At 51.2% G+C, this 10,733-nt stretch overlaps 1 protein-coding gene across 7 annotated transcripts in view; it reads left to right on the plus strand.

Moving 5' to 3' along the window:
- Nucleotides 1-10,733, plus strand: part of LOC125715693 (inactive ubiquitin carboxyl-terminal hydrolase 54-like) — a 52,061-nt gene that overhangs the window by 24,026 nt on the left and 17,302 nt on the right. For 6 of the 7 annotated variants that reach the window (XM_048987527.1, XM_048987528.1, XM_048987526.1 and 3 more), the window contains 5 exons: nt 639-731; nt 6,116-6,250; nt 7,808-7,921; nt 8,047-8,126; nt 9,342-9,453. In XM_048987527.1, coding sequence (XP_048843484.1) covers nt 639-731; nt 6,116-6,250; nt 7,808-7,921; nt 8,047-8,126; nt 9,342-9,453 — 534 coding nt within the window. Of the gene's footprint in view, nt 1-638; nt 732-6,115; nt 6,251-7,807; nt 7,922-8,046; nt 8,130-9,341; nt 9,454-10,733 lie in introns of all 7 variants that reach the window. The other variant, XM_048987529.1, reaches the window with a different exon arrangement.

Genomic DNA, 10,733 nt, shown 5'->3' on the forward strand with positions numbered 1-10,733 from the left:
ATGTCCGTGTAGGTGGCGGAGGGGTTGGGGGGGTGCATTTTGTGTTTGTTGTTTGAGATTCAACAGACTGGCAAAACCTGGCATGCATCACCTTCCTGATTCAGGTGAGCACTGATGCTTTCAAGAACACATAGTCTGTGTGACCATCTGTGTACAACTGTTTACCCAGACTGTATGCAGATCATGCACTCCCTCTCTCACACATTCCTGTGTGCTTCTAGGTCGTGGTATATGCCTACACCAGTAACTTGCATCTAGTCAGACTTCCGTAACTTCCCACTTTTTAATTTGAACATGTATCTTCAATAGAAATGTTACTAGATTCTGAAATGGAGCGTATGAACAACAGACAGTGGAGTGTTTTGTTTTGTAGTGCATTAGGTCGGGCTGGGCACCGAGAGTAGGTTAGGTGTGACTTCGTCCTCTTTACCGGATGTGCAATCAGCCAACATGTGTCCCATGGCCTGTCTCTCTGCCTCCACTGTCACAGTTGCTCATTAGAACCTACTGGTGGCAGGATCGACTGTCTCCACATCTGTGTGGATTCTTATCACCTCCAGGATGTGCCAGTTCTGTTTTTTTGTCTGTGACGTTATAGGAACCATTAAGCAGGAACTGTTTCTGTCCTTCTTCCTCAGGTTCTCTGGCATCTGGACGTCTTCCGAAGGAGCTTTCGCCAGCTGACCACGCACAAGTGTATGGAGGACTCCTGCATCTTCTGTGCTCTTAAGGTACAGGTAGCTTTACTATTAACCAGTGGTTTCTATTACCAAATACCCCTGCAACTGAACTGTGACTGTAGCTAAGGTCTGTTTGTAGCAGTAACTCCCAAAAGCAAATGACATTTTAGCAGATGTGCGACGCCTAACATTCAGCTGCAGATGAGAGGCTTATAATGATGATCAAACCTGTAGCAGATGTGTGACTGCTTACGGTGAACAGTAGATGTGAGACTCCTAATGATGAACAAACCTGTAGCAGATGTGTGAGTGCTAACAGTGAACAGTAGATGAGAGACTCCAAATGATGAACAAACCTGTAGCAGATGTGAGATTCCTAGCGGTGAACAGCAGATGAGACTGACAGTCTTTATGAATGACTCCTGCCCTCTTTACAGAATGTAGCCCTTTTTTACAGTGGAGTTGGGACATGCTTGCCCAAAGGATGTAGTAATTGGGGCAACGCTGACGGGATCAGGGGTATTGTGAGGCACAGCACCTGTGTGATAGGAGTGACGTGTCTGCTGCTGACTGCATTCCCATGGCAACTGAGGACCGGACCGTACACAGACGCTGCCACTGTGGCGGATGGAGACAGAGTGGTAATCACTCTGCTTTTTAATTTCCTGCTTCTACAGTTGAAAGAGAGGGGGAGAGCGAGAAAGAGAGGCAATGCTGCTTGTGACGAAAGCACTCCTGTGTTGATGGGTTCTGGCACTTCGGTTTATCCGGCATAATGGGGTTTCTCGTGGCGCTGGTCACATTTTCGGAAAGTGTTGCTTTTGCTGTGTCTTCTCTGACAGCTGAAATGGGAGACTGCTCATTTTCTGAGATGAACTGGATCAGTGCGTGCTGTGTTCTGTACGATGAGATGTTATGCCACCGCATATCATTATTCGTATTTATTTGGGCTTTGTATGGCATGTTACGAAGCATTCACACTTTGTTTAGCAACACGTCACGTTCGTTTCATGACAGTGGCAGTTAAACAATCGAAGGTGGAGTCGCAGTGAGACACTTCAAGGCTCATTGTGAGATCTATGGCAGCTGATGCAGTCGTTGGCTTCAGTGAAACAGACTTCTGGGTTAAGGAAACAACGTTGCATTAAACAAGAATAGCCCAGGCTATTGTACATGCCCATCCATCTTGTAGCACAAGGTCCTGCGCCCTGTATCCCATCCCAGTAAGCACAGGGCATAAGGCTGGGTTAGATGGTGGATGGGATGCCTGTCCATCACAGGGTACATACACAGTCATATCAGTTCACCTAACTGCGTGTCTTTGGACTGCAGGAAGAACATCCAACTCCATACACAGGGCAAAGGTGGAATTTCAACCCTCAACACTTGGAGGTACAGGTGGCAGTATTTCCCACTACGCCACTGATGATGCAGACCACTAGAATCCTAGAGACGGCATTCCTGCAGAACTTTCTGTCTTCTGTTCTGTTTGTATGTCACTTTGATTGTAGTCTGTAATCTGTGCTGAATGATCTCTAGCAGGATCTTACTGGCATGTGACATGTTCGTATCCCAGTCCCAGAGGAACCCGCACTGTCACACTGTATACCCGTATCTGAACTGCACAGTGTGCCTCCGCACTTCCACTTCTCCCTCCATCGGAGTCCCCCTCGAAAGGAACCAGCCGGAGCTGATATCTGGTGGTGTGATTTGGCTGGTGCCGCAGGGCGAAAGCCTGGGCTTGGCTTGTGTCTGAGGGAGACGCACGGGCCGGTTTGCGAAGGTGGGAGGGCCTCCCTACTCACACATCTCCTTGTTTGCCCCCTATGCCCTCTATCATCCCCCAGTCCCATCACAGCCCGAAACTAGGTTACTTTTTTAGATCCCCCGGGGAATGGGTTTTTGCACCTCTGCCAGAGCTGTCCCCCTCCCTCATTCCCCTAACGTGTCCTGCCTTTGGCTTATTGTCGCAGTGGGGGTGTGGGGGCAGTCACATGACTGGAATTTCTGGATGAGTCTGTGCCGTTGCATTGATTGGCTTGTGCATTTGTCTTTCCCTCCCTCTCTCCCTGTGTCTTTATCTCTTTCCCCCTTCCTGTTTTATTTAAAAGGCGGGACTGCCAGTGCCTCTGTGCCTCATCAGGGCCGGAGTTGGATGGTCTCTTTTTCCGTCTGCTGGGTACAGCGTGCCTGACCTCGCCTCTCTCCATTTCTCCACACACAGACACACACAGATGCACACACACACACCTGACCTCTTTGGATGCCATGCACCTCACCGTGTGCCCTCTGCGGAAAAATAAATAAATAACCATCTGTTTCCATGGGGACAGGCTGCCATCACTCCACATCTTAATTAACTTAGGAGCGCCTGCACAGAGCAAGCAGAAAACTCTTATCAGTGGTCCAGGCCCCCCCCTCCTACCCTGCCCCAGACACACTACCCCTCTGTACATCATTCAGCACAATGTGTGCCCTCCATGCAGATGAGAGATACCTACGTTTCCTAAGTTGAAAGTCTGAAAATATATCTACACTCCTGTGATAAGCACTTCTTTAACTGAGGTCAGACCTTGGAGGGGGGCAAAAACATAATAATAATAATAATCAACGGCATAACTTTGAGTTGAACACTGGGGGGGCTATTTAAGGGAATCCATGGTGTTGTATTGGCTGTTTTTGATTGTTGGGTGCTATAACCCTCCATCCCCCTATAATTTACACCCATAATAATAATAATAATAATAATAATAATAATAATAATAATAGGTAACTTTTTAAAACGCAGCACCGCTGTCTCCAGCGGGATGCCACTCTGTGATCTCTTCGACTCGTCGGGGGAAGCGCATTAGGGACGGCTCACTAAGCGCGGTCTGCGGATTTGGGAATCCGCCCGTGGTTTGCTAGTCGTTTGACACTCACGTTATTTAAATGTAATGATCTAAAGCGGCTAATATTGCGCCCCCTCTCCGGTGGGGCCGGAATAAACCCGCATTGAAACGGTTCTGTGTTGAAACGGGCTGCTGTGTTCTCGACGGGGCCATTTGCCTCCTATGACAGCGCCATGAAGCTACGCGGGCCGATGCGCAACTTTTCTGTTCCGTTGTATTAACGCACGAAGTTAAGCAGAACATATTGTTACGGAACATACCGCGTACGGGAGCCGACGCTCGCTATGTCGACGGAGGTAAATAACGGAGGCATACATAATACGGTGGGAATGTCCCAGAAGCACAAGAAACCTCTCCAAATTATTTTTTTCCTCGCCATATTTTTACGTTATATAAAATATTGAAGCTTGCGGGGTACTTCATGTGTAGGTGTTCCAATTATCACGACACGGCAAGTTCTTATATACCGCAAGAATCCACCGAGGTTATTTTCCTTCAGGGAGGGCACGGACGCTGCGGTGCGCGCGCGAGCAGGACAGCACACGCATGCCCACGCGGTGGTACGCGCCGACAGGGACATACGCTCGAGCGGGGACTCGCGTAAACAGGATGGTTAACCGGAAGCCCCGTCAGCGGGCTCCGAGGGAGAGCGCGCTGGCAAGTTGTCGTGGCTGCGAAAAGCTGAACAGATGGGAGCGGGATGAAATCCGCAGGAAGCGTCCAAACAGTGGAATAATTCATATTTTTAATGCAAACGATGCAGTTTCAACGCCTTGGCAGGTCCTAAGCTAACAGCAGCATGTCGCGCGCCATATTGTTATTTGCGCAGCGTGTGTGAGTGCGTGTGCTTTTTTTCCCCTCGGTGAAAACAGTTCAGCCTATGAATCTCACCAGATCCCCTATCCCAGACCCCCCGCTCCCCTCGGTCCTGAGTCAGCAGTGGGTCGTGAACCAGAAGCGAGAGGGGGAGTCCACTTGTAAGATTTTGCTTCCTCAGAGTGATGTAGCAGAGCACATTCCCTGGTGGCACCACAATGTTACAGGTCCGACTGCAGCTACCTGCTTTGGACGTCTGAGCTCCTTCAGATGGACTTTGTGTCAAAACTGTTTCAGAAAGGACTTTGCTGCTGTACTCTTAATTAGTCTATGAAGGTACGACATCCTCATCCTGCTTGTGAGTTTATCCCTTAGCCTTTCTGGGTTTAGAGTCCAGCATTTAAACTGTGATGTCGCTGCGCCTGCCCAGTATATTAGTGAAATCTTTTATATGGACTAAGCTGTGTTATGCTGGTTAAATATGGCTTGATGACTTAAAAATCCACAAAAACATGACATGCAGTGATGCAAAACGCCAGTGGTAATGCGCAGTGAATCTGTGTGCTGGTAGAATCGACATGTTTTTGCACAGACTTCCTCCCCGGCTGTCTGTGTCCTTGCCCTGCATTGAGCACTCTGTGCTTGAGCCCCCTGCTGCACAGGAGTGTGTAGCAAAGTTGGACGGGTACCAAGTGGCGCTCAGAGGGAGGGGGGGGGGGGTTTCAAGCTGTGGGTACGTCGCTGACAGAGGAAGGAGATGAACTGAGGCTGTTTCTGTAGCATTGTGCTGAGCAGAACAGGAAGACCAGTGAGGACTGCACCAGTACTGCAGCGGTATGACAGCACCTGTCAGAGAAATGGCAATGTTCTTCTGTCATGGAGGTCTGCTGGAAGCTGACAGCATCCTGACTTCCTGCTCACTGTGGAAGTGCTCGGATCTCGCATTCCTCCTCGGGTGACCCTCCCTGGTCTGCAATGGAGCTGTCTTCGGCTTAGCAGCCTCTGAGATTTGTGACTCCTCCATTGTGGCCGTGTGGAGGGGGTTGGATAGACATTCTCATGTTCAAAGCCTGTCCAATTTAAAGCATATGGAACCGCGGTGGGGGGCTGTGTTACCGAGGGCACCCGTCCACCAACAGGACCGAGCCTGGGTTTTTCAGCTTGCCTATACGGCCGGGTCCATCCGGGAGTGAGGGTGTTGGCCGGCCCATTTCTGATCACCGGCGCGTGACCTGTCAGCATTTCCTTTCGCTGCTTGTGTCCATCCTTTTTTTCCCCCGCAGACCACACTTGCTTAATCTCACTAGTTGTTTCTTAAAGGCGCCGGTTCAGAGAGTCACATAAGATGCTGTTTTATCCGCAGTGTAATTTTTGTCTTCAGAGCCGGTGTGTGGCTCAGTGGGTTAAGACGCGCCGCCTGTTTTGGATGGCTGCCCGATCGAATCCCACAGTCGGCAGGGAAATTTCACCGTTGAGGCGAGCCTCTTAACCCCTGATTTCTCCAAGGACTGGCTGATTCTGCTTTCTCAATCGTGCGTTGCTTTGACTAAAAGCGTCTGCTAAATATAAATATATAAATCTTCGCATCTGCGACGGCCAATTCCTGTATAACTGTGGCCACGCTAGGCCTGAAAGCCTGCTTGGTGACTGAGACGCGTGTATGCGTGTGTGGCGACAGGCGCATGCGCGTCTGAGTACCACTAAGCCGTCACGCTGTTCTCGTCGCAGAGCATCTTTGCGCAGTTCCAGTACAGCAGCGAGAAAGTCCTGCCCTCCGATGCCCTGCGCAGTGCCCTGGCCAAGACCTTCCAGGATGAGCAGCGCTTCCAGCTGGGGATCATGGACGACGCGGCCGAGTGCTTCGTAAGTCGCCCAATCACGAGGCCTCTGCCCACTCTGTCTCTTCCCTGTGGCGTCTTCGCACTTTTGCTTAATGAAGGGGATTGGCTGATTCCAGCGTTGCATCTGATAGGTCTTCCAGTCAGCCAGATTCCCATTGGCTACTGCACCTGTTACCCCCAATGTGTGTCCCCTTCCAGAGGTTTTCTCGGTTGTGTTAAACTGACAGCTGTGTCACATACGTTTCGAGCATCCTCTCAGCTCATGCCAGCTCCAGTACCACACCGCAAGCACCCAGTGAAACCCTGTGCCAGTCACGACAGGAAACCCAGTGAGAGGAAAGGATTTTTTGAAAGTTATAACCCTGATTTTTAACGATGCAGCTTCTCAGTTGATTCTTTTGGCCAGTGTGCAACCCAGCAGGTTAAGGATCTGTGCCCATGTCAAGAAGGTCATGGATTTGAATCCCTTTGCTGGCAGAATACTCATATCACCATTGGGTCCTTTAGCGAGGCCTTTGACCTAACTGCTCTAGAGGTACTGGACACTGGCCGACCCTGTGCTCTGACCCAACCTTTGCTACCCATGTTCCCCACTGGGATGAATAAAGTACCTCTATTTTATTATGTGTTCTCCCATAGAGCATTTAAATTGGTTTTCTCCTATAGGGCAGTTTAATCCATAGTCTTTTTCCTAAAGAGCTGTTTAGTTAGTTCATTTTCCCCTTGAGCGATTTAATTGTTTTTTTTCACCTATAGAGCTGTTTAATTGGTTCTTTTTCCCTTATAGAGCTGTTTAATCCATTTAGTTTTTTTCCTAAAAGCTGTTTAATTGGTTCATTTCCCCCTAGAGCTATTTAATTGGTTCTTTCTCTCCTATAGAGCTGTTTAATCGGTTTATATTCTCCTGGAGTGCTGTTCACTGGGTTGGTTTTCCCCTATAGAGGGGCTGTTAAGTCTGACCATCCTTTCGGTATTTGCTGAGTGCTTTCTTTATCGAACGCTCTCAGGCTGCATGCCAGCGCACGGCGTGGGTCCCACTCTCACCCCGGACCTCACACCATTCTGCTCGAGTAGCAAGTTGCGCATTCTGCTGATGTTGAGAGCTTTAAAGAATTGCAGCAGCATGTCTTGCGTGTTTGCCTTGGCCAGCCTCCCCTCGCTTCTGAGCCTCATGGTCTGATGACCAGAGGAGGGTGGGGTCACTACCCTTTTTGTGACCCTGCCCGGTGTGCCCAGCAAACCCATGGAGGGCAGCAGAAGCACAGTGCATGAGGCTTAGCCACTCATTGGCTCTGCTATTCCTTGTGAACCTGGTGGGTTCACTTCTGAAAAGTAACCCTGGGACTTGAACCTGTAACCACCCGCTTCCCTGCCATACCTCTGCAATGCATTCACACGCCTGGATTAGCTGTTTCTGCTTTTTTGTTGTTTTGGTGAACACTGCTGAAGGGAAAGTGGGTGGATGACTGATACTGATATTATTGTTGTTATTACAAGTAATATTACTATTATTACTATTATTATTATCAATAATAATCATCATCCTCATCATCGTAAAAATTGTTCGTGCTTCCCGCAGGAGAACCTTCTGATGCGCATCCACTTCCACATCTCTGATGAGACCAAGGAGGACATATGCACCGCCAAGCATTGCATCCCTCACCAGAAGTTCGCCATGACACTTTTTGAGCAGGTGGGCGGGGCTTATTGTAAGGTGACCTATCACAGGGATGCATGTTTGTTGGTTGGCTCCTCCTCGCGTCGTGGCCTTACCCTCCAGGCTGACAGAAACTCTGCTGTCTGTCGTTTCCTCTCTAGTGCGTTTGCAACAGCTGTGGTGCCACCTCCGACCCGCTGCCCTTCATCCAGATGGTCCACTACATCTCCACCACATCCCTCTGGTAAGTTGAGGCAGTGCTGAGGGAATGGAGGGGGGGTACCTCTGAGCAGGAAGTTCACCCTGTAGGTGATTTTGTTCATCACCAGCCTTTTTCAAAGCGTCACATTGTCTCACGTACATCGGGACCAGATGTCTGACCCGACGCTGTGGAAGGAGCCTCGACCTCTGAGCTTTGGTGCTGAATGTAGCTGCTCGATATCAAGGTCACCACGAGCATGCACAAGTCCGTTTGGCCCACTGCACTCAGTGGGCAGAGGGTGACAGTGCTGGGTGTGGCCCGAGGAGGCAGGGGGCCCCAGGGCGGGGGGACGGAGCATCTCAGAGAGGTGGAAAGACGGAGTTTGCAGAAGCAGTGTTCTGCCAAATTCCTGATCAGATACGCAGATTGGTCCTCGCCCTATCGCCGCAGTGTGTACCGTGCACGGACTGGTACTTCCCGGAACAAAGGGACACACACACACACACACACACACACACACACACACACACACACACACACACACACAGACACACACACACACACACAGACACGGTAGGTTTGTGGCCAGCATTTCCATTCCCCACCCCTCCTCAACTCCCTCTGGGCAGTGGAAGTGTGGAAGTGTGATATAACACCCCTCCCCCCCACCATTTAAAATAGCAGATTAGCCAGTGCAGTCCTGGGGGGGGGGGGGGGGTTATGCTGTCATGTAACGCACATGGCCATGGGGGCCACGCGGGGGCCACAGTCACGGGCACATCGCAGGTTATAACATCTGCGTGGTGGTGAGTCTATGCTATTGAATAGGATCACAATAATTTATGCTGTTTTTGGGCAATGTTGAGTAGCTGGCAACCAGGTGAGACAAAGGGCAACTTCACTGCATGTGGATGATCGTGAAAAGTTGCCCACTGCCGATCACAGTTAATCAAGTAGAAATGTGTTGCCCGATATCAGTGGGAAAGTGTCCAAGCAACACTGGTCAGCAACATTGCTCATGAAGTTGCCTGGTGTATCGTCATCCTTGTGGAAAGTGAATTTGGCGGAGCCCCGTGGGTTAGGGGTTCGAGTCTGAAACTCCTGCTAGGTTTCCTCAAAATCTGGAGCATAATGCTCACATGGTTGTAGATGAAAATGGTTTGTGGTCCCCACGTTGACGCTAGTCTCAGGTAGATGTCCCTGCACTGTTGCCTGCGAGGGCTTGAGGACGCTCGTGTCGCATGTGCCCCTGTGCTGCAGTAACCAGGCCGTGCGCATGCTGGAGTGCCGCGAGAAGCCCACGCCAGACATGTTCGGGGAGCTGCTCCGCAATGCCAGCACGATGGGGGACCTTCGCAGCTGTCCGGTGAGCACAGTCGCAGCACCGCAACACCGCCTGGTAAACATGCCACACCGCACTGGCAGCTGTGCATATATTGACAGTTGCACTGTGGTAAGTTGCCGCATGCACACTGGGTTCATTAAGACGCGATTGCTGCGCGAGTTCCTCCTATGACCGGGGGACCTCAGGACCCATTCAGAAAGTCACTTCAGGGCTCCTTGGTGTAGTGACTCTTTGTGACCAGCAGGGGGTCCCGTGCAGGTGAATGGTTTGAGTGGTGATGGTCTGATGAAGCCTGAAATGCATGAAACCCTTAAGAAGCCTTCAGAAGCAGATGACAGGTGTGCAGTGCTTGGGTAGGGGCACTAGGTGGAGTCTAGGGCACGAACACTACATGCCAGAAGGGACTGAGTTGCCCACCAGGGGTGGAGGCGGTGGTTTAGCTGGTGGCTTTATAGGTGGTGTGACTGGCTTGAATGGGGAGACAGCAGCACCCCCACAGGACTCCTGTAAGTACTGGTAGGACCTGCAGGACGTGTGCAGAGCAGAGACCTCAGGGTGCCAGGCCAGCAGGTCGTGGGGCCACGCTTGTCAGGATGTGTCGGGGGCCCGACGAGGCCCTGGCGCATAGCGTGGGATTCGACCGTGGTCGTCATATGACCTCTCCGTTTACACCTGCCTGCGGACACGTATGGATGCCATAGCCACGTGCAGATGCCAGCAGGTCCGCCTGGGCTGGGAGAAATGGCCCCCGGGATTGGGTTTAACAAAAAATAACATGGAGGTTCCTGAAGGCGCTGGTGGAGGTAAGGCGTCTGAGGTGCCGGGCGCGCTGCAGACTGGCACCGGCATGCAGCGACTCCCAAGCCTGCGTTGGAGGGGCCGGCTGATGAAAGCGGTTATCAGCCACTTTGTATCTTTGGATGTTTTGTAAAGGCTGCCGCTTGAGGAACGTTCTTCGGTGCCCACTGTGATCGACTTGTTCGGCAGTCTTTAAAATATTAAACCCTCTTGTGTCTCCGCTGCCTGCTCTACATTCCCCGCATGCCCCCTCCCTCCTCCCCGCCTCGAGTCAAAGCGAGGCTGCGGCTCTGAGCCTGTCTGTGTTCTGCGTTCTGGCCCGTCCAGCACCCTGCATAATCCCTTCCTGCAAGAAGCTGGTGCCAGCCTGCGCCAGCCTGCTGCCTCCGACGCCCTCGAGGAAACAAGGCCGGCATTATCTCCCCCCTCCCACCAGTGATTGGGAAAGGGGGGGGGGTCACGGTGTCTTTCTTCAGCTGTTTCCACACCGCCATCCCGCCAGG

Source organism: Brienomyrus brachyistius, chromosome 20 (assembly GCF_023856365.1).
Source record: "Brienomyrus brachyistius isolate T26 chromosome 20, BBRACH_0.4, whole genome shotgun sequence".
NCBI lineage: Eukaryota > Metazoa > Chordata > Actinopteri > Osteoglossiformes > Mormyridae > Brienomyrus > Brienomyrus brachyistius.